This window comes from Phyllopteryx taeniolatus, chromosome 8, assembly GCF_024500385.1.
Source record: "Phyllopteryx taeniolatus isolate TA_2022b chromosome 8, UOR_Ptae_1.2, whole genome shotgun sequence".
Classification (NCBI taxonomy): domain Eukaryota; kingdom Metazoa; phylum Chordata; class Actinopteri; order Syngnathiformes; family Syngnathidae; genus Phyllopteryx; species Phyllopteryx taeniolatus.
The window spans coordinates 26,208,518-26,231,766 of record NC_084509.1 but is presented as its reverse complement, the minus strand read 5'-3'; the positions used below and the strand labels follow the sequence as shown (position 1 = coordinate 26,231,766).

The 23,249-nt window shown below is 42.8% G+C and overlaps 1 protein-coding gene and 1 long non-coding RNA gene across 3 annotated transcripts; one reads left to right on the top strand and one right to left on the bottom strand.

Moving 5' to 3' along the window:
* The first annotated feature begins 2,489 nt into the window (after nucleotides 1-2,489).
* Nucleotides 2,490-22,376, top strand: hnf1ba (HNF1 homeobox Ba). Its single transcript, XM_061781514.1, has 10 exons — nucleotides 2,490-2,845; nucleotides 5,083-5,282; nucleotides 5,602-5,881; nucleotides 6,891-7,117; nucleotides 13,530-13,684; nucleotides 14,912-15,038; nucleotides 15,285-15,473; nucleotides 16,534-16,652; nucleotides 17,133-17,177; nucleotides 20,576-22,376. The coding sequence occupies exons 1-10, from the start codon at nucleotides 2,505-2,507 to the stop codon at nucleotides 20,594-20,596; spliced, it is 1,704 nt and encodes a 567-aa protein (XP_061637498.1). The 5' UTR covers nucleotides 2,490-2,504; the 3' UTR covers nucleotides 20,597-22,376.
* Nucleotides 2,685-3,565, bottom strand: LOC133482014 (uncharacterized). Of its 2 annotated transcripts, none has more exons than XR_009789669.1 (2): nucleotides 3,414-3,565; nucleotides 2,685-2,935 (listed from the first exon to the last, which is right to left on the bottom strand). It is a non-coding gene; the product is annotated as an uncharacterized LOC133482014 (long non-coding RNA). The 2 variants fall into 2 exon arrangements; XR_009789670.1 differs by lacking the exon at nucleotides 3,414-3,565 and adding an exon at nucleotides 3,164-3,307.
* Nucleotides 22,377-23,249: the final 873 nt, after the last annotated feature.

Below are 23,249 nucleotides of genomic sequence, written 5' to 3'. Positions count from 1 at the left end.
TCTTTGGGGCCTCTGCAAAGTCAGATGAAGCCGGACACGCCTCCAGAGTCGGCGTCAGTCGGGGAAATAAATTTGCTTCCCGTCAGACCACAGAGCACTTCCAAGTTTTTTGTGCCAAGCTCTCACGTTCTGTCAAGTTTAGCGGCGTTCGCCTCGACAAGATTTCTCATCCGCGCGGTGAAATCTTTGGACAAATCTCACCGGGCATCCACGGCAATCACGGCCTGTTTTAGCAGATAATCCATAACGAAGCGTCCACGCAGTATTACTAATGATCAACCATATTGATACTACATCCAGTGAGTGCGTATTTAACTTTCAGTTGTAAGGGAGAGTCTCTGTTCCCGTTTGTTTATCACGCAAACAAAAAAATAGCGGAATCGTCGTCGGGGATTGTTTGTTTCCGTAGCGATCGCTGCACGCATCTTATTGACCCAAATTTGACCCCTTTTGACATTTGACAGCAATACAAAACATTATACGCTAAATGTCTTTTCAACCTGAAACTTGAAAAGGCTTTTTTTCCTAAAATGAGAAGAACACATAAAAAAAAAAAAAAAAAAGGGAAATGGGGAAAAAAAATGTTTTTGACCTTTTGAACTTCACGTTGTCCCATGCAAACATGCACCTGTTGATCTTTCAAACAGGACTCTCCAAACAGTCAAAGCACATTCACGACATTTTTTTTTTTTTTTATGGTAAAAATGTGCCCCAAAATGCACCCCAAAAAACATTTAATATAGATTCATAAAGTCATGGAAATTTTAAAAAATAGCTCTCCATTTGTTTTTTTAAGCAGAATTATTTAAACTTCTATTTCAATTGCAAAAATAGCTGGAAGGAAAAAAAATCATTCCTAATAAAAACTTCTTTTTTTTTTATAAGGCAACACAATGAGACCTAGCCTTCACACAAATTTAAAAACATGTCATATGTTCATAAATTTATGGATTATTTCAATAACTGTGTTTTATTTTATTGGCGAGCGCATCATTTTAACTTGTGTTAAATGATTTAAACTAAATTGGAATTTAAAAAAATAAAAAAAAATAGCTAAGATTTTATTTTTATTTTATTTATTTTTTATTTTTGTTTTTAAAAATATAATTACATTTAAAGCAACATAATTTACCTTATCCTATGTACAAATTTCAAAACGGGTCATGTAGTTATGGACAACATTTCTTTTTTTTGGGGAGGGGTCGTTTCAAAATTAAAAAAATAAACATTTATTAGGAATTTCAAAATATATGATCACTTTTTTTTTTGCTTTAGACTACACACAAATATAAGAACATTTAACATTTTCATCAGAAATTGAATGTGTATAAACAAGTTACATTTTTTTTTTTTTTACATTAAGTTAAGTTATATTTTGAAAAGTGATCTCTTCCACTTGTTGATGTTTTCTTTTGTTGTTGTTGTTTTTAGCAGCAATATTAGCCAAAATAAATAAATAAATAAACTATTTAAATTGTGTTTAAAAATTCGTTGGGAATTGAAAAAGAAGATTTAATGATCAACAAAATGTTTACAGAAAACATTGACCCAAATATAAGTAATGTTGCAAATACAATTTGTTTTATTATACTTTATTATAAAAATAGCTACAAATGTAAATCATTAGAAATGAAAACATTTTTTTTTTTAAATACTCATTTTACCATCCTACAATTCATCAAATGTAAAATTAGGTTTTCTTCTTTTGGAAGTAGAATCATTTGGACTTCTTTTTTTTTTCTTTTTTTTTTTTTTTTTAAATAGCAAAAATAGCTACAACAACAACATTATGTCAAATTTGACAAAAGTTCCAAACATGTCGTTGACTTGAATGCAACAAATGAATAATAATAAAATGTGCCATTTTTTTTTTGGAAATGAAATGATAAAAGTGTACACTCAGTTGTTGTTGTTGTTGTTGTTGTTGTTGTTTGAATTTGCAGAATTTGCAGCATTTGCAGCCCTGAAGGCGATCAGGCCAATTTCGCCGGATTCCGAAGCGGACGCAAGATGAGCGAGATATGCAAATGAGAAGGCAAAAAAACAAAACCAAAAAAAACAAAAAAGGTTTGCGCCCGCATTGGCGCTGCCCTCTTTTTTTTTATGGCTGACGAGAAGCCGTCCAAAGTCCACCAAAGGCCAACCAATAAAAGCCTCGGCAGCCTCGCAGAGCAAACACCGAAGCCTGGGATCGGGCCTCCTCCTCCTCCTCCTTTTTCTCCTCCTTTTTCTCCTCGTCGCTCTCGCTCTCGTTCTTGTTGTTGTTGTTGTGGTGACATTTGCATCAAGCCCCCATCAGCCGGCCCCCCTCATTAGCATCTTTTATATCCCCGAGGCAGGCGGCGGCATGATGGCAAAGTAGATCCATCGCGGTCGCCCTCCCTCCAACAGGTGTCACAACCGGACGCCGAGAAGCAAGGCCGGACGGAATTTGCCTTTCCTTTCCCTTCCTTTTCTCTTCTTTTGATTCTTTTGGTTTGTTTGTTTGTTTTTTTTTTTTTTGAATGTTCTCCAACATGGTGTCCAAGCTGACGTCCCTGCAGCAGGAGCTCCTGAGCGCCCTGCTGGACTCCGGACTGACCAGGGAGGTTCTGATCCAGGCGCTGGACGACATGGACCCGGACGCGGCCGCGCAGGGCTTCGGCGTCAAGCTGGAGAGGCCGCAGCCGCCGTCGCCGCCGCCGCCGCGTCGGGACGGCGACGGCAAGCCCGCCGCCAAGCTGTCCGGCGACGAGGGCTCGGAGGACGGCGACGACTACGACACGCCGCCCATCCTCAAGGAGCTGCAGTCGCTCGACACCGAGGAGGCCGCCGAGCAGCGCGCCGAAGTCGAGCGCATGCTGGCGTGAGTAGCGAACTTCGGCCCGCGAAATCGTTTCGCGCATATCATCGTCATCATCATCATCATCATCATCATCCTCCTCCTCTTCTTCTTCTTCTGCGTGCAGAACAAAACGCAAGTTGAAGGGAAAGAAAACAAAAAAACACACCTCGCGAGGATAACAAAATGCAAAAAGTCGTAGCGCCGGCAAAGCGTAAGAAGCGTGGCAAAGTGTGGACAAAAACTGAAAAAAAACCCCAACAAAAAACCCAACAGTACACTACTACTAGTAAAATGATACTCATTTAAGCAAACCAAAAAATATATATATTCACTTCTTACCTCGCAAGGCCAGCAAAAAAGGAAGTTGAAAAGTGCACATGAATATTATTGATAATACTCCTATAACTCATTTTGCTGATCCCGCTACGGCAAATGCGATGAATAATCCTCACAAGAAGAAAATAACAAAAATAGATTTTAACTTTCCACCTCGCCGTGATATTAAAAAAAAAAAAAAAAAAGAGTGCGATGCTGTTAGGACTGCCGCTACTGTGACTCCTTGTAAAACGAAATAAGATTTGATGCTTACCGCCGCTCAACGATGCCAAATTTAAAAAAAAAAAAGTGTACAGTGACGGTAATATTAATCGTGGTTGTTTCCTTTCTCGTAAATAAAAAACAAAAGATTCCAATTGTCAGAGGATCGCGGAGAGCCGAAAGAGAAAATCATCCCGGCGGCGGCAAAAGCCCAACTAAAAGCCACGTGGCGCGTGGAGTTATTATTAATTTTATTCTATAAATCATCAACTGGAAGATACACAGTGTCACGATTAGGCTTCAATGGACATCTGGTTATTCATTGTCAAAAAAAAAAAAAAAAAAAACGAACATCTCTCACACTTCCACGCGCGGGCCTACCGCATTCTCAAAACAAACACGCACACGCGCGGATCAGGGCTTTTCTTTTCTTTTTTTAAAAAATTGTTTTCGTTTTTAAATGACGAAAACGAGAACATCGTCAATTGTTGTCACGGTTGAATTCGTCCAGGATGAAGTGTTCGCTCGACTTGACTCGTGTAAATGTCACGCGAGGTTTCCTTGGCCGAATTGCTCGGCGACAAAATGGCCGCCACGCCGCACAGCAAAGGTCACCGATGATTATGACTCGATTATTAGCATTATTCTGGATTTGCAATGGCGACATGGCAAAAAAGAAAACGTTTCTAACAGCATATTTATGACGGAGAACGTGAAATTTCGGGTCTTTTCCCAAGCCAACGCTGTTCTATAAAGTTCAAAGTTTCCCATGCAGCACTTGAACGCACCTTTTGAAAATATTTACAAGCTGCACTGATAGAGTGGCCTCATTTTTTTTCCTTTTTTTTTTTTTTTTTTTTTTTTTTTTAGTTATATTGCTCCTCCGAACAGGTCACGGCAAAGAAACTACAGTGACCTTAAAAACTATGGCTACAGAACACGTAAAAAAAACTATAATAATTAATAAATAATAAATAAATAAATAATTCAAAGTCACTTTTTCTGCGTCATTGGAATTGAAATGCGAATTTTTGTTGCAGTTTATAAACTGAAAAAAACTAAAAGATAATTCCCAAATTGTCACGCGTACCGGCGCTTTTCAAACATTTGACATCAAATAACACCTAGAAAGAACAAAAAATAAAATAAAAAATGAAATAAATACTTAGCGCCACTGTGACGGCCAATATTAAACTGGTAGTGTAGCAGGCTTAAGCGCTCATCAAAAATGGAGGTTTTGTTCGTAAACAAAAGTATATTTGTAAGACACTGCAACATTGCGGCGTTTGAACTTTAACACTGCTCGGCGACGGGACAATAAAATAACACGTTGTTAAACAATCATTCAATTAAAATGTACTGTTAAAAAAAAAAAAAAAAAAAGTTCAATACAAATTTGACCTAAATAAATATAAAAAAAAAAAAAAACAACACAGTTCTCAAAGATTGAATTCACGATTATCATCCGTGCGCGAGTTCCATCGAGTGGTCAACAAAAGAATCACGGCGTCAGTCCACTTCACTTGTATTTACCTTTTATTTGTTCTTGAACAACTCTTTAATAACATTTGTCGAGGTCAAATGTTTGACCTTTTGCGTTCAATACGTTTGAACGCAATCAAACTCATTGTTGCGTGTATTCGCTGTGACATTTGTGTGTGTGTGTGTGCGTGTGGTTGTTGAAGTGAAGTGAGCATTTTCCTTTGTTTTTGCACTTCCAGGGAGGATCCGTGGCGCGCGGCGCGTATGATCAAAGGCTACATGCAGCAGCACAACATCCCGCAGCGGGAGGTGGTGGACGTCACGGGCCTGAACCAGTCGCACTTGTCGCAGCACCTGAACAAGGGCACGCCCATGAAGACCCAGAAGCGCGCCGCCCTCTACACCTGGTACGTGCGCAAGCAGCGGGAGATCCTCAGACGTAAGTCCCACGCCGACCTTTTCGCCCGCCGCGCGTGTTCATCGCATCACAGCAGCCGTAAAGGAAACAAAACGAGCGCCGTCCGTTACGGCGCCATACGCGGGTTTGGTCACGTGGCGTTCCATATGTCATATCGCGAATTATTCGTTCAAATGGCATCCGGTGCTCCCGTAGGTCATAGGTCAACCGCCCCCCCCCCCCCGCTCAAGTGTGCTGTCATGCTATCGGAGTGTTCCTTGAGTGTTTTGACAAACATTGCGCAAAGCCGTCCCGGTTCCGTCATAACGTTTTTGCGCGTGTCTCTTCTTCCTTTCCGCAGAGTTCAACCAGGCGGTGCAAGGTTCTGGCGGCAATTTGTCCGACAAAGCCAATCAGGATCAGGTGTTTTTTTTCCCAGAGTTCAACCCGTCAGCTCAGCTCGGCGGCGGCGGGGGCGGCGGCGGCGGCGACGAGGTCGGCGGCGAGCCCTCCTCCAAGAAAATGCGGCGGAACCGTTTCAAGTGGGGGCCCGCCTCGCAGCAGATCCTCTACCAGGCCTACGAGAGGCAGAAGAACCCCAGCAAGGAGGAGAGGGAGGCGCTGGTCGAGGAATGCAACAGGTTGCTCCGCTTCTTCGCACACCTTGGAATACGCCGTTGAAGACGGTTTGACTTAGCCACGTGAAATTCGCCAGGCATGTCTTGCATGAGTAGACCCGCAAAAAAAAAAAAAAAAAAAAAAAAACGTCTCGAGGACCCACGCCCCGAATGGAACAGGGTGGGGGGGGGACGACCATTTGAGCAATATTTTCCGAGGGGTCCTTCGAAAACAAACTCGTCCTAGAGATGTTCCGATTGCGACCGAATTTCGAAAATCCATTTTCGAAATTTCCAACGGGGGGACAGCCATTTTCGGATCATTTTAGACATTCCCAGGGGTCCTTCAAAAGCAAACATGCTTGAGAGATTTTGCCTGATTGCTACCAAATTCAGAAATGTCAACGACTGAATCCAATTCACGAAATTCGGCAAGCACGTCTAGCGATCGCTTTAGGGTCATTCCCGGGCTGCTTCAAAAACACCAAGACGGCCATCTTAGGATCATTTTGGACATTTCCAGGGGTCCTTCAAAAGCAAACTTGAATCTGATCGCTACCAAATTGAGAAAATTCAGCCCCTGAATACAGTTGGACTTAGCGACGCGACATTTGGGGGGCTTGTCCAGCATGAGTAGACCCGCGCAAAAGTCTCAAGGACCCGGGCCCGAAATGGAACCGGAGGACAGCCCATGGTCTAAGTCCAAACATCTGTCAGCTATTTGATGAAAGATGGTAAATAACATTGACATCAATCCGAGCATGCAGTTGCACCGGCACCTGAGCTCCGGCACAACAGTACCTCCAGTACTTTGTGAGCCTTCTGTCCAGCTCTGAACCTCACCTTCTGGGAGTTTGGCCAGAAGAAGCAGGAAAAGTGCTGAGAGCAATCATGGACTGCCCCCCCTGTGTCAAAAACGGCTACTAAAGTTTGAATGAAACATGCCCGAAATGGAGTCGGTGGAGTCTACGTGACCCCTGTCGGCCGTCTTTGTACAGATGCAAAAAAACCGCACATGTGGTGTTTCCCTTAGAGCCGAGTGCCTCCAGAGGGGCGTGTCGCCGTCCAAAGCGCAGGGCCTGGGCTCCAACCTGGTGACGGAGGTGCGCGTGTACAACTGGTTCGCCAACCGACGCAAGGAGGAGGCGTTCAGGCAGAAGTTGGCCATGGACGCCTACAGCACGCCGCCCACGCACGGCATCAACCCGCTGCTCTCGCACGGCTCGCCGCACCATCCGCAGACCAGCGCTTCACCCCCAAGTACGAGCAGCCGTTACAAAATACTTAAAATACTGTCAGAAAAAAAAAATGTGTTAGAATTTAATGAGGCGCAAGGAATTGTTTGGGCTCCGAAACCCAAAAGGAAATACGTTGAAGATGTCGACTGTTTGCAACAGAAAATACACAGCAGAGTTTGACTTGAGGGATTATAATTAAAACCAGAAAGATGAAAAAAAAATAATCGGCATAGTGGATGGGTTAGCACATTACACTCTTAACGCGAGCCGTGATAGTCAAAACTCACAAAAATGTACAGTTCTCATTATTTTATTTTTTTTAAAATTGTTTTATTTATAAACACAACTCTGTATTAAATCTAAAATAATAATCATAATATGAATGTAGCATTGCGCAGATGTTTTTCTGGGGTCACGCCGTTACTTGTTGCTAGGCAGAATTCGCGAGGCGCAATCAATTCAAGTTGCTGTTTCCACGGCAACTCGGGAGCCGGTGGACTCTGCTGCGCAACAGCGCAGAGAAAGGACAGGGAGGGGCGGCAGGAAAACAAATAAATATTGATTTTTCTTTTTCTTTCAATAAAATAAATTGTTTAAATATTTATTTAAAACAACCTTGAAATAATTCTACAATTATCAAGATACGGATTCATAACATATTTATTAATTTGTCTTAAAAATGTGTAAAAATATTTATAAGTTAATTGACATTCAATAGAAATTAAAATATAAATATATCCAATAAAACTAAATAAAAAAACAACCCATTTTAATAGAAATATGTATTCAAATAAATCCAAATAAACGATTAAATAACATTATTATTTAATGAATATGATATTAAGTAATGATAAAAATCAATAAAAATAATAAATGTATAGTATATATGGAATACAATGAATAAAACAAATATTAAAATAATAGTGAAAATACATAATAGAATACATAAGAATATTCAATAAATACAAAAATAACTATAACACGGACATGGAAAAATAAACAATAACATGAATGAAATAACATCATTTCAATATTAAATATAAAAATAAACATGAGCACTATGAGGATAATATCCACTCATCCGCCGTAGTCTCGATGAAACACAAACCGCATGCATATTGGCACAGCCGTAGATACGCGTCACGGCCGCCGAGCGAGCGGCAACCCGAAAAAACGCCGCAGGCCGCGTATCGGAGCCGTCGCTTGACGAGGCCGCGCGCGCGCGCGCGTTGATGCGATCACGCGGCGACAGAAAGACAGACAAGTGATCAATGAGCGTGAGTGAGTGGGGCTGAGCAAATGCCATTGTCATTCGGATCTTTGACGACACGCTGAGAACAATCCGCATTGTACCTGCAATCTCCACTCCAAAGTCAGCGCGGCGGCCTGTGACGGGCCCGGGGTCGGCGCGGGGTCAGCGGGGCGGTTTCGGGGAGGGGCCGGCGGCGGCGGCGGCGGGCGGCGGGCGGCCGCCATTTCTGCGTTTGCCTCGCCGTACCGCCGTGACCATTTCACCCCGACGCTGGTGTTTGCCCTGCCAGTGATTAGTGCTGACAAAGTCTACCTGGCGTGTATACGACATAACAACAAAGCTGATAGCTTTATCCGCCGCGCCATCACTCAGCCGCCATAAAAGTGGCGGCGAGCGGCCTATTGTGTCCGCTCGTGTCCGAACATGAGAGAAAACAAACTGTTTGCCTTGGCTTTGCTCTTTTACCTTTGGATAAACCACTCTTGCTGCGCTATTTGCCTTCCTTTCTTCTTGTCGGGCGGAGCGATATTTCCTTCAATTCAAATCTCCCCTTTCATTTTCACAAAAAAAATCTGATTTCTGATTGGAATCATTATTCCCTCCCCCCAAAAAAATGACATTCTTCAAATCAGATATTGAGTTTGTGATTTTTTTTTTTTTTTTTTTTTTGTCCCCCTACTGCTGTATTTCTCCTGAAACCAATCATATACATTATTTTTTTATTTATTTTCTTTACCGATAATGTCTGGAAAAGCCCACAAGAACATCTGAACTTTATCCGGAGTTAATGAGAGTCACTTGAAATGGTGTCGGGTGTGCGCCGACTCCCGTTTCAAACTCATTAGAATGTGATCGGTTCATTCCGAACACAGCCCCATCCCCAGTCGTATGAGGGTGTGCACACTTGTGCAACCGCATTTTCTCAATCAAACGGCTTCCCTCTCGGAAATATCTATTATTTGTGTACAGGTTATAGGTCACATTAAGGTTGGGAAAAGCTTTCCCGTGATTTCTTTATTTTCGAAAAGCAAAACGCGGCATTTGCAACAGGGTGTGTGCACTTTTGAACATCCCTAATGTGGTCCCGCTATTCCCCTTTGGTTGCAACGGCCTCGGAACGGACTTGGCGGCGGACCGTTTCATAGAGCGGCAGTCGAGTTCTCCGGAAAATCTCACTTTCTCGAGGGGCAATATGAGGAATTCCGTCGGACGGCTCGTGGCGATATTGACTCCCGGATGAAGGAGGTCGTCGTGGTCCTCGGGCTCACCTGACCAGGCGTTGACCTCCGCGTCGGGCCGGCTCTCAGCTGGCCGCTTACAAGCCGCCCTGCCGGCGTCCCGCCGACGGCGTCAGCTGTTTTTCAGTGTCGGGCCATAATGTCCCGGCGGGGTGTCTCATTGCGTTGCTGGGGCGCGGCCTGTATTATGCGTGCTTAATGGACAATTAAAATCCTTTGCGACGACATCTCCCAGGCCTTTGATAAGGAGCTCCTTTGGACTATGCCCCTCCTCGGCGGGGGTCCCCATTGTCTGCTGTATTAGAAGACTGCGCCGACCGCAAACTAGCTTCATTTATCTCTGCCGGGCCCTCCGGGAGCGGGACTCCCATTTGACACCCCCCTTTTACCTTTATGGGCTGCCGAGACCGGTTGCAGACTCGGAGCAGCAGGAGCTGTCCGCTGGGGTATTGGCTCTTTTGGGGCCAGACAGGACTGATGAGTCCTATAAGAGGGGCGAGAGATGCTAATCCAACCCCCCCCCCCGCCCCTTCGCCCCACTCTCGTTCTTCTTCCTTCACCGCACCTTCACTTAACACCCGAGAGTTCACCGGTGGGTCGGAACAAAGCTTCGGGAGTTTTCATTGATTCCGAGCTGATTTGATTGATTTCCGTTGAGCACTTCAGATCACTGGGCCGTTTCCGGGGTTCTTCCCAAGACATTCCAATCAGAGAGATGTCGTTCAATTGCTGCAAGATTCGAACCACGAATACGAGACGCACGGGTGAGGCTAAATTGCCGAACATTTCCATTTTTGTCGTTTTTTTTTGCGTGTGTGTCAGCAAATATTGATGGCTCTCCATAAAACCCAAAATTCTAACAACTCAACCAGAATATTTTGTTTTGGGGTGGGTGGGCAATTCAGCCATTTTCACTTAGCAACATGACAATTGGTAGACCTGTCAGATTTGGTCTGGTTGCTACCGAATTGGAACGACGACGGACACCAGACAGATGGACAAAGCTAAATTGCATAGCATTTGCGTTTTCGTCATTGTGTGTGTGTGTGTGTGTGTGTGAAAGAAGCATGTCGGCGACGTTTGACGACTCGACAAAACACAAAAGTAGAAATAACTCAGTTCGTGATTTTTCAGGACAATTCAGCGCTCAAAGCCGTTTTCAAAAGGTTTCAAATTGGAAATGTCATTTTTTTGTCAATTTCGTTCAAAGGCTCCCAAAAAAAAAAAAAGTCAGCCAGCAGCAACGCGTCCGACTGCGCCATTGTGAAGCAAAGACGACACCGCACGAAACGTCAAATCAAGAGGCAAAGCGGTCGTTTAAATGAGATTTATTGTCCCCGAGCGCCCGTCCTCCATTTTGTCCGACTTCATATTGTCTGCGCGGACACACCGGAGGCCCCCGCAACCCTCGGCCGGGCCTTGTAAACACGACGGCGGGACAATAAAGCACTCCATTGGACCGCTGACCCCCGCTCGGTACACAATGCGAGGGCGCTCGTAAAAGGGCCGTTATCTGGACCTCTTCAAGCATCGGGAGGCCATTCAGGTCCGGTCATAACTCTAACTGCTAGGAGGCAACTTGAGGGACAGATTTTGCAAATACACTTTGACGGGTTTCAACCTGGAGTTTTTTTTTTTTTTTTTTTTTTTTTAAATGTATTTTTTTTTTTTTTTTTGCCAAAGTCATTCCCTCCAGGAATTGGCAGATCTTTCCACCATGACGTCGCGCGAACTTCCCAGTGGTAAACAAACCCTTCCGTGCTAAACTGCTAAACTGGGGGGGGGGGACACGGAACTCGCGCTGGAATTAATCTTTGAAGACCGGTCGTGATCGGAATAGTCGAAGCTTGCGAGGCGAACTGCTACTCTCGTTTTGGTACTCGTTGACTCACGCGCACGCATGAAGATGGCGTCGGACAGACGTTTCGCCGCGGTCGAGCCGCTGACGGCAACAGTCGAAAGTCCTTTGGAATTTGGCCGACCGGAAGATGGGATATCAAAAACGTGACGAGCGATCAGTCGACATCGAGCTTTAATTGTCGATGAATCGGTTCCACCCCTACTCTGTACAGTTATTGACGACGATATTTACTCGATTTATCCTCCCCGCCCACAGGTTCAGCTGGATACATTTTTGAAAACAAATTTCAAGTACAAACTTTTAGGTCAGTGACAACTGGTGTCTCGGGACCCAAAAGTGGGGCGCATTCTGGGTGAGGGGACAGGTTGCGAAAATTTGCAGGGTCCTACGATATTTCAAGGTTACAGACGGCGTAAGAATACGTTTTCTTGCGAGACGCTAAGTCTCGAACTGGTCTCCGAGTGCTCTAGTTTCGGGTCCGCGGAATCATTTGCATCATTTGTGATGAGAACTGAAAAATGTTAAAAGTCCATAAGAACTCTAAACCCCTTCTGGGATTTCCCAATATTTACAAAAAAACAATTATTTAGAAATGTAAATGTCTTTCTATTTATGATTTAACATACAGCCGGTCACATTGCCCCGTTAACAATTTTGGTGTACCAAAGAAACAAAAATAAAAGAGGATTAATTACAGTTTAATTACAGTGAAATTATAATAAAAATTTCAGAATAAAGTGACTTGTTAACATGTATCCTTTTTATTTTTTGTTTTGTTTTGAACGACATATTTGAGTGGCACGCCACATCTGTCAATTTTTGTGGCCATTGAGCCCAAACAACGATTAGCAATATTTCTTTTTTTTTTTGCCCCAATAGAATTTCAGTTCATTTCTCTGAAACAGGTTATGAATATTTGGCTCGGCGTTCGGATTATAAGGCGCTCCGTTTGCAAGCCTCACGCGCGCCCTTCGGTTGCTACGTTGGGAGCAAACGGAGTGACGGCGAGCGTGTTTGTGGAGATTCGCACCTCACTGTGAACTGGCCCAAAACAAGATGGATGACTTAATTAAGCTCGGTCAACACAATTAGCGCTTAGCGGACAGTTGGGCAAATATTGCATCAGGACATGCGAGGTGCACGCTGGATGCGCATGCCCCCCGCCCACGCAATACTGTAAATCGTGAATCTGTCCCACGCAATCAAACCGACCGCGTGGATCCGAAGTCGCGCTCGCCCGCAAATTGAAGACCATTTGAATCAGTTAAGATGTCGGGCGAATTGAATTCATCTGTTGTTGCAAGCGGCTTTGCGTCCCCCTCAAGCAAAATCGTGATTAGCGGCTAGTCGACGTCACGCGCTAAATGTCATCGGAGAGTATTTTAGTTGACTAGTCTGTACAACCCCTAATGTGTGTGTGTGTGTGTGTGGGTGTTCCCAGTGTCACACCCGGGTCATGGACGGAGAGGAAGATGGGCGATCTGGAGCGCAAACAAAGTCTGCGTGTGTGTGTGTGTGTGTGTGTGTGTGTGTATAAAAATGTGTTTGACATTGCTTGTAATTGTGTAATGTTGACTCTGTTGATATCACAGCGAGGGCCTTGCATCGGCAAACAGTCGACTGTCAGTCAGTGCCGTCGCCTAGCATTCCACAGTCTTAGCTTAGCTTCGCTCGGCTTAGCGTAGCCTAGCCAATGGCGTCGGGGAAGCGCACGATGTCGTCACACGGGGTGGCCTTGGCTGAACGAGGCAGATAGCAGGCGACGGGGGCAATGTTTTTGTTTGCTCTGTCAGGCTCAGGTGAAGAGGCAGAGTTAGCGGGCTAACTGCTGTAAGCTAACATTGTTATGCTGACATACGATAGTTGCTGTTTTCAAATTTCCTTTATGAAGCAGCTCGCCTGTTCTTGTAGTGTGTGCTTTATGAGAATCACTTCAATTGATTCCATTAGCACGTTAGCTAATGTAAGTGAGCTAGTCACCGTGTGCTAATGTTGTTTTGCAATATTTGCTATTTTCAAAAGCATGGGCTCCTACTAACTTTGCTTGTTTGTGTGCGTGTGTTTGATTTTGTGTGGATCTCAGTGCGCTACAGCCAAGGCCCCGGCGAGGTGACGTCGTCCACTAGCATTAGCCACCACGCTAGCAGCGGCATGGCCACCAGCCAGTCGGTGCTCCAGCAGGTGTCTCCGGGGGGACTGGACCCGAGCCACAGTTTGCTGTCACCCGATACCAAGATGGTGAGTGAGCGCACTCGCGAGGGGGCGCCCGCCCCACCCGCGCCCCACCCGGGTGCCCTCAGATTAGATAAGAGCGGCCCTGCGTTTTAGCACAATTAGCACCTTGTGCCGCCGTGTCGGTCCCTCGGCGGACAAAGAAACATTCTGTCCTCATCGATTAAACGCCTCACCGTCAGATGGATGACGCGTACGTTTATGTTTTTTTTTTTTTTTTTTAAGTCTCTCCACTGTGCCCTGCTCCAATATTTGCTTTGTGACAAGGAAACGGCGTTAGAAAGGCGCAACGCTGCTCTCAACAACACTCGCGAAGCTTTCAGATTTTTAGAAAGGACATTTCATGGACTTCAATGTCATCTACTTACACAAGAAAAACAAAAAAAATCGAACTTTTCTTATTCTGCACTCCAAGCGATACATCCTAAATATTATTGAATTTATGTATTCAGTTATTTGTTTTAAAATGTTCCCTTCATAATAATTTATAGAAAATAGCAGTAACACATACAGTATATAGAAATATGTACTGTATCATAGCTTTATTTTTCATTTTGTTCTTTTTACATTTTTACATCGTTTTTATACATGTCCTGGTTATTTCTATATTTGAAATATTGATAAAATACTTTATTGTAAATACATTTTAATTCATTATTTAAATTTGTCTTTTCAGAGAGCGAATGGTTTTTTTTTTTTTTTTTTACATATTGAATGATTTGTAATCCATGTACATATACATATATATATATATAACTATAGAGAGATAGATATAGATATATATGTTACTTGGTGGTATGCTTTTTAATCCATATCTAATGTATATTTTTAATCATCATATTCATACATTTATGTATTCATGTATTTAAAATGTATATTTAAATTATATTGAGTACAGGTTATGTCATTTTATATCTACTTTGTCGCCTTTTGTTCCTTATCAGTGTTTGTGTGCGTGTGTGTGTGTTAAAAAGTTAGTTTTGTAATATTATAATTATTTATTGTTTTTATTTTGTTGTTGTATCGAACCTCGTGCAACCTCATTCATTCTCGTTGACATCAACGTTGAGGATTTTCGCTCGTTGAATGTGCTCCAATATTCATGTGCGCTATGTAATAATTGTGCTCTGAACACATTTTTGTTGTTGTTGTTGTTGTTGGTAAAACACGGCATTAATAATTCGGTAAACGTCGTCGAACCAAACGCTGAACGTTGCCGACGTGTGTTTTCAGATCTCGGGTTCTGGCGGCGGCCTGCCTCCGGTCAGCACGCTGACCAACATCCACAGCTCGCATCACAGCCACCAGCAGACGCAAAACCTCATCATGCCGCTCTCGGGCGTCATGGCCATCGCGCAAAGTACGTAGCACGCGACAAAAATAACCACTTGAAACCCTAACCCAGGAGTGAAACTATGCTAATTGAAACCCTAACCCTGGCTTAAATCCTTCATTTCAAAAAGTACTACTGGAAAACCAACTTTGAAACCCAGGATTGGAACCCTAAACCTTGTTTGAAACCTTAAACCCCTTGTTTGCCTTCCTCGGGCAACCTCGACACTGTCTTGAAGTCTTCCTCGTCCTTTTTTTTTTTTTTTGCGTCCAGGTCTGAACACGTCGCAGTCTCAGTCGGTGCCGGTGATCAACAGCGTGGCCGGCGGCCTGGCGACGCTGCAGCCCGTCCAGTTCTCGCAGCAGCTCCACAGTCCTCACCAGCCGCAGAGCCTCATGCAGCAGTCGCCCGGCGGCCACATGAGCCAGCAGCCCTTCATGGCCGCCGTCACGCACTCGCACAGTCAGTCGCCGCGACGCTCTCTCCCTTCGCATGCTTGCCTAACTCCAGTGAAATCAACGGCAATACCCTTCGTCCGTTCCCGCCTACCTCCTAAAAAAAAAAAAAAAAAAACGACAAAATGTTTGCAATGTATCTGAACTTAATAAGGAAAATTGCAATAATAATAATAACATCATGAAATAGGATGTAAAGAATTAGAGCGATTTTGTCACACTTTTTGTTTCAATTCAATGGGCATCGTGCTGCTCCTTCTGGTGTCCGTGGCTTGGCCACCTGGGGGCAGTATGGAGACCATCAGTAAAACAGTGGACCCCCGCATACTTGAACCTGCAAGTTCAATTCACCGAGTGGTAGATTTTGTTTTTCAAATTCTTCCCATTTTTTTTCAAAAATATTTTTTTTCCATTCCCCCCCACCCCCACATTTCTTTTTTTGTTTGGGGTGGGGGGGTGAATAACCCTGAAAACACTTATTTAAGAATTTTGAGTTAAAAAAAACCCAAAACATTGTTTTTTCAATGTAATTATAATGGGTGTCAATTTTATCCGCGACTTTTCGCTATTTGCAGTCTGGCCCAGCAGGACGGCGCCCCGCTGTCTTAGTCGTTCTTCGCAGACGATAAAGAATATACGGCAGTGAGAATTGTTATATTATCTGGCTGCATGCGTGGCTCCACTGTTTGCGTTCAAATATCCATCGCTTATCGGGTTAGAACGCAGCAACACCGAAGCTGTTTGTTAGCCAGTCTATGGCATTTCCCGTCACGTATGAGCATTAGCATCGAGCGAGCGGACTTCATTCCGATCACTTTGAAATTGTCCCCGATGGGCATGACGGCAGTTCCGAATCACGGTCATCTAAAATGCTCATTCAAGATCGTTTCCCCCCTGTTTCCTCAAGTCGCTCTCAAAAGGTTTTGTGACGGTTTCAGTTGGATTCGTTCACTTTTCTGCCACCCGGAAGTGGCCCGCCGCCGATCGTTTCCTCACGTGATGCGACTGTCCCCGTTCGTTCTAATTGGACGCATTTTTTTGTTTGTTGTTGTTTGTTTCCTCGGCAGTGTACCCTCACAAGCAGGAGCCGCCGCAATATTCGCACCCGTCGCGCTTCCCGTCGGCCATGGTGGTGACGGACGCCAACGGCATCGGTACGCTCGGCTCCATGTCGGCCAGCAAGACGGTCAGTCTCTACGCCCACATCGGCTCACGTGCGCCTCCGCCGCCGCATCGCACTTGCCGTCACGCCGCTCGGACGGAAGAAACTGGAATATGTAGTTTGAAATAGAGCTCTGGAAAAATTAAGAGATAAAACAACAACAACAACAATGGACCATTTTTGGGTCTCTCTCATTTTTTGGGGGGGGGGTCCCAAATTTTTCTTAGACGGTCAGAAGAAAACATTATGTATTAAAACCAATGTAATGAATATATATATTCCGTAGAGAGAGATTTTTCAAAAATATTTTTGTACACTTTTAGAATTTTTTTGGGGTCCTATGGCCTAGTTCTTTTTCTGTATTAATTCTGTTCTATTTTCTTTAATTTCTCAATAAATAGCATAAATAGCAGAACGAATACGCACACACACGCACACACACACACACACACAGTGTTTTGTAATGATGGCGTGTTGACTTGTTGACTTCCTGTCACACATTAGGAGGCTCCGGTAAACAAGATGGTGCAACTCGGAGGTCTCTCCTGGGTAAATACTTTTTGTTTTTTTCAGTCCAGTAAATGCACACACACACACACACACACGTGCACATTCACACACACATGCACGCACACGCATACACTCCTCCGTCCTTCCATTTCCTGTCAAATCAGCGTCTTGCTCCTTGGAGCCGAACGTGCGTTGATTGATGCGGCGAGGAAATGAGGCTCTTCATCCCGCTCGGTGTCATGCTACAGTAGATCGCGGCGAGCAACGTGGGGGGGAGGGTCAACATTGGCTGCTGCTTCTTCTTCAGGTGTTGATTGCGACGCTTTAAACACATTTAAACTTATTAAAAGCAACATATAAACATGGTCAATGTATTCAAATGCGAAAAAAGATATAGGAGGGTGTGCACACTTGTGCAACCCGATTATCTCATTTATTTCTTTTTACTTCCCTTCTGGAATAAATTAAATTGTTTTCTTAAAATGGTGTTGTACGGATTTGAGGTCAGATTAAATTATTATTTTTTTTAAATGATTTATCTTTTTTTTTTGTTATATCACAGAAATTTGGCATTTGAGCAGGGGTGTGTAGACTTTTTTGTCGCCACTTGTTGCAAGAATAATATGAATCCATCATCTCTAGTAATACAAACAGAGCGATCAGTGCAATGCCTCGCTTCGAAGGCAAACTGTGTCGTGTTTAGCGTAGTTTTCAGCGCGCCGTTTCCGCTTTTCGCGCCGTCGGCCGCGGCGCGTTCGCACGCTCGATTTCCCGCGCCGAGCGAGGCCGAGCGCTGGCGGCTCCGCGCCGCCTGACAGATGGCCGCGTCCTGGCCTGGAAGGACGCGAGTGCCGAGTAAAGAAGCTTTTGTCCGGTGCTTAGCGTGCAAAAGACGCTCCACCAGATGCGCTCACGTCGATCGGTTCGACGCCATTGACGACGCCCAAATAAAAGCCGAGCGGGAAAACAAATACAGAATAAGTCGTGAAAAAAAAAAAAGGAGGCTAGCGTACCAATGCAACACAATCGAAAGAACACAAGAAACAAAATTTGCTCAGAATAAAAAAAAAAAATAATTTTTACACTTGAAAATAAAATAATAACATCATAATAATAAATATTGAAATTGAGGCAAATAATTGTCCCAAAAAAAACACAATTCAAAAAAGCATTAAAATTGTGGTTCATAATTTTAAATAAAGTTTGACAAAATCTTTGTTGCAGTTTCACGATTGTTAATGAAAATACATGAAAATAACTCGGAATAAAATGGAATCAAATATTTGAACCAAAATCATAAAAATGTCCATTTAACTAAATAACTGTCCAGAAAGTGATGTCTTACTTTTTATTATTGTTAATACAAATATATGACTAAGTTTTGAACATATATTAAAATGGATTCAAAGCATATTTTTTTAATTGTTAGTAATCGCATGTAAAGTCACAAGTCCCTTTAATAATAGTCCAAAAAAATGTGCTTCTTCTTACTTTTTGTGATTGTAAATGAAAATAAGGAAAAGAAACATTGAAACCAATAACATTAAACAAATAAATTAATTAAATTCGAGGAATGAAATAGTCAAACTCTTTTTTTAAATGTGAAGTGGCAGGCCCTTAATACCATACGAGAACTTGTCCAAATCCTCAAATAATTTTCATGGATGCTGTAGTAAGAGAGAATTGATCACGGTTGGAAATTAAAATGTTAAAAAAAAAAAAAAAAAACATGAAATGAAAGCAAATGTTTTTAATTATACTGGCAAATTTGTATTCTTTTGTCATTTTAAAGCCCAACATCAATAACCTTTTCCTTGTCATTGTCCCAATAGCCAACATGATATAGTGTAGTATCCGCCGATATGCAAATGAGTGGCCATGCATTTACGCTACCTGTAATGGAAATAAAGTAGTGCTTGAACGCATGACTGCTTTATACTGGCTGGCGTGTCATTTATTCAAGCAACAACAATTAGCCGGCGGACCGGCCCTCCCAGGTATTTCCTTATCAGGGCTTTATTTGGCCGGCCCGCCTTCTTCTCACGACATACTTTTTTTTTTTTTTTTACAACACTCCCTGTTTACCCACAAAGCGTCCATTATTGCACCTGACGCTGACCACGCCGCCCCGCCGGTCACCTTGTTATCAGCTGTTTGCGCCGCCAGCCGCGACCAAATAAATTCCACAAACAATCCCAAACGGGCTCGATCTATTTGGTCAGGTGTGTGGCAAAAGTACTCCAACTCTGTACCCAACTTCCTTGCACCTTAAAAACTATTATTTAAAAAATAAAAAATAAATGGATTGAAGCATTACGGCGCTTCATTTTTTAACAAATCAAGCTTACTCAAATGTGTCAAATTTCACTCATTGTGGCAAAAAATAAAATAAAATCAAGACTTTCAATCTTGAGGTGACATAACGCCTCACGGTTCCCGCAGAGTGAGGAGGAGGAGGCGGAGTTTACATTTGGTCTCAAGATATTTTCAACTCCTTAAACGAGTTAATAACGCAAACAAATAACTGATGACTGATGATGGGATGGGCCGAAAGTGTTGATTGCTGAAAAAAAAAATATGAAATTGACCATATTTGGACATATGTGGTTTCCGCCCAACAATATATTTTGAATTGAAATGTTTTTTATTTGTATTTATTTATTTAAACTACACCCACTAAACTATTGAAAAACTATTAGGGATGTACTGATTGTCGGCATTTTGGCACAGATCAGCAACGAACTCTTTAAAAAATCTGACAGCCGATAAGAGATCAAACTGGGTAAACGTCAGCAAACTATTTCTTTCTTGAAATTTTCCATGAACTTACCCTGGGAACTCCCTGCCCTTTTTTTTTTTTTTTTTTTTTTTTTTCCCAAACTTAAAGATAAGTGAAAGGTTAACATTTCGGTTATCTTGAAAGTTTGGAAAACTTTATTTAGTGTAATAAAACAACTTTAGGGAGCTATTTATTTGTTGAAGACATGCTGCTGACCCTGGGAACTCACTGCAGTTTTGTTTTTTAATTTTTTTTTTAAAACAAAGAGGTCTATGGTCTAAAATAAAAAAAAAAACATTTGACATTTGAAAAGCTGTTTAATAAATGAAGTGTTGGAGTTTGTATGATTTAGAAGTTTGACACCAATATTTTCCCTTTTTCTGCAAATCAATATCGGCTCCAAATGTAGATTATCGGCTTACTGTACTACTAATAATTGTTATCGGCCCTAAAAAAAAAAATAATAATAAAATAAAAAAAATAAAAAAAACGTATCGGTCCTTTTCTACAAACTATTATGTCAAAAAAAAAAATCGCAGCCTTGAGGCCAGAGAAAACCCACGCAAGGACGGCGGGAGCCATTTTGAGCCCCCAAGCCTCATTTTGAAGCACTTTGCCTTCGTTTTCGTCCTGACGTTTTGCTGTTTTTCTTGTGCAGTGTCCTCTTCAAGCGTGGTGAGAGCGTGCGCCCCTGACCTCCTCGCTGCCCGGCAACCCCAGTGCATTTTTTCCCTAACCTGCCGGCTTGCCCGTCACCGTGGCGACCGATGACGAGTCGCGGCGGTGGGTGGGTGGGGGGGGGGGGATAGCGTGGGAGCAAACAAGAGGGGCGACGACCACGCGGCAGCCACGTCGGAACGGACCGGAGCGCCTGCCGGACGAGGACCGGGGGCCTCCGTCGAGCGCCGTCACATGATCAAGCGGGGACGTACGATTGGTTATCGCGGCTTTGACCTTTTCACCATGACGTCACGCACGTACTTCCGGGTGGCACAAGACGAACGTTTTAACAACGGAACGCATCCTTCTATGTCATTCGACCGGGGAGAAAACGGGAAGTAACAACGAGGCGCTCTAAAGGAGTCACGCCAGCAAACTACCTGAAGGGAACAAATGGTGTATTTGCAGGGTGCAGGCAAGGCTAGCTAACGAAACGCACGGCACAATTGCGCTGGAGAAGCGCACATGGAATACTGAAGATATCAAATCTCAAAATTGCAAATTGTCTTCACTTGTAATAATGTTGAGATATTGCAAGCCCCTTTTTTGTTACCGATCCCCCTTTTAAAAGTAATGTTGTAATGGTTGAAAAAAACCATGTTTTTATACGGTTCTGATTTCAAAACGAGTTATCCATCAATTTGTTGTGTAGATTTATAATTATATGAGGTGATAATTCAATGATAAAGGTTCCACAGTCATAACGGCGAGCATAAAAAAAAAATAAAAATAAATCCCCAAATCTAGCGGCGCAACCCCAAACACGGTTTCAGTTTAGGCCAGCGGTAGTCACTCGCGTTCTGCCACCCGAAAGTACCCTGGTGACCTTTGTTTACAAACATAACAAAAAAGGGCTTTTCACTTGCCGAGCCCGCTTTTTGACCTGAAGTGACCACACCAGGAAAACCAATCACGCCTTTTGGACTGCGCGACAATCCCGACGCTTGTTGATTGGGCGGATGACCGCCTTCACAAAGTCTTCCTGTCTGTCTTCGGCGCTCACTTGTGTGTATATACTGTGATTTTTTTTTTTTTTTTTGACAATCTTCAAAGGACTATGCAAAGATTCAGCGCAGGAAAATGAGAATAAAAAAAAAAATATTTTATATATATATATGTGTGTGACAATAAAGAAACAAGACTTCAGCCGACACGCTTAAGTCTCGTTTCTTTCTTGTCACGGCGCATACTGTATGCACTACATGAGTGACGGCACGAGCATTTTATTTTTGTTCGTTTTTTGTTTTTTTTTTTTGTTTTGCTTAACGCTGCCTGCAGGAAGAAGAAAAAGGAAAGGCCAAAGTGTCCAAGAATTTGCTCCTCGTCATCTGTGTTTTGATATGAATATTGTTGATGATAAACTCGGATCCCGCCCCCAGTTTGAGAAGCGACCACCCCCTTTCATGTTGCGACAGCAGGAATGCAGTGGCGTTGTGTGTGTGTGTGTGTGTGGGGGGGGGGGGGGTCCCGACCACCCAACAGTATTAGACATTCCCATGGAAAGATTAGGTCATGTGATGTTGGTAGCTTTATTGACTGTTAAGAGGTGCACGCGCTTACTGCCGTCCAATCCAGGGGGCGCTTATTCATACCCACATTGTGTGTGCGTGCGCATGTGCGCGTGATTTTTTTCTCCTCTTAATGTATTATTTTTGTATAAAGTGGAAATCAATCTTAAATCATTATTTATACGTGCTGAGGAAATGTTGATATTTTGAGTAAACATTTTTCAAAGTGAACATCGAGGCTGTATGTTCTCTTTTTGTTTGAGCATGCTCTCTTTTTTAATTTTTTTATTTATTTTGATGTATTACTGTTTGATTTTGTTGTTTTTATTTTTTGGCTGTTTATGATTATTTTCTTTTCTATTATTGACTTTTTATTATCTAATTTGTTTTCTGTTTTCATCCTTTGTTTATATTCATTTTTTTACTTTTGTATTTTTTATTTATTTTGTTTTTTGTTTCTATTTTTTTTAAATATTTTGTTGTTTTAATTATTCATTGAAATATTTAGGATTTAGGCTAGGCGGCACAGTGGAGGACTGGTTAGTACATCTGCCTCACAGTTCTGAGGAGTGGGGTTCAATCCCCAGCCCCGCTTGTGTGGTGTTTGCATGTTCTCTTTTTTATTTTATATATTATCCAATCTTATTTTTTAGTGTATTATTTTTATGATGTCATTTCCTTTTTATTCATCCTTTTTTTTATTTTATTTTTTTATGATTTAATTTAGATGATTGGATTTTTTTTTGGTTTATTTTTTATTTTTATTTTTCTTTCGTTTTTTTTTAAATTCCATTTTTGATGCATTTCCTTTCTTCTCTGATTAGCTGGAAGAAATCCCGTTTTGCTGCCTTAACGTGAGACGTGTTGCGTCCAGTTGAGCGAATTTCGTTTCCTTGCCAAAATGAGCCTCCAATGGCCTCTTCGAACCAAAAAGGCAGACATCCCTTGTCTCTTTTGAGCACAGCTTCTTATGACTTTTGTGGGTTTACTCATGATAGACACGACTACCAAATTTCCTATTGCCAAGTCCAAATGGCTCTGCGGGCTGAATTTTTGCCAAAAATTGCACTGCTAGTACAACCCCAATTCCAATGAAGTTGGGAT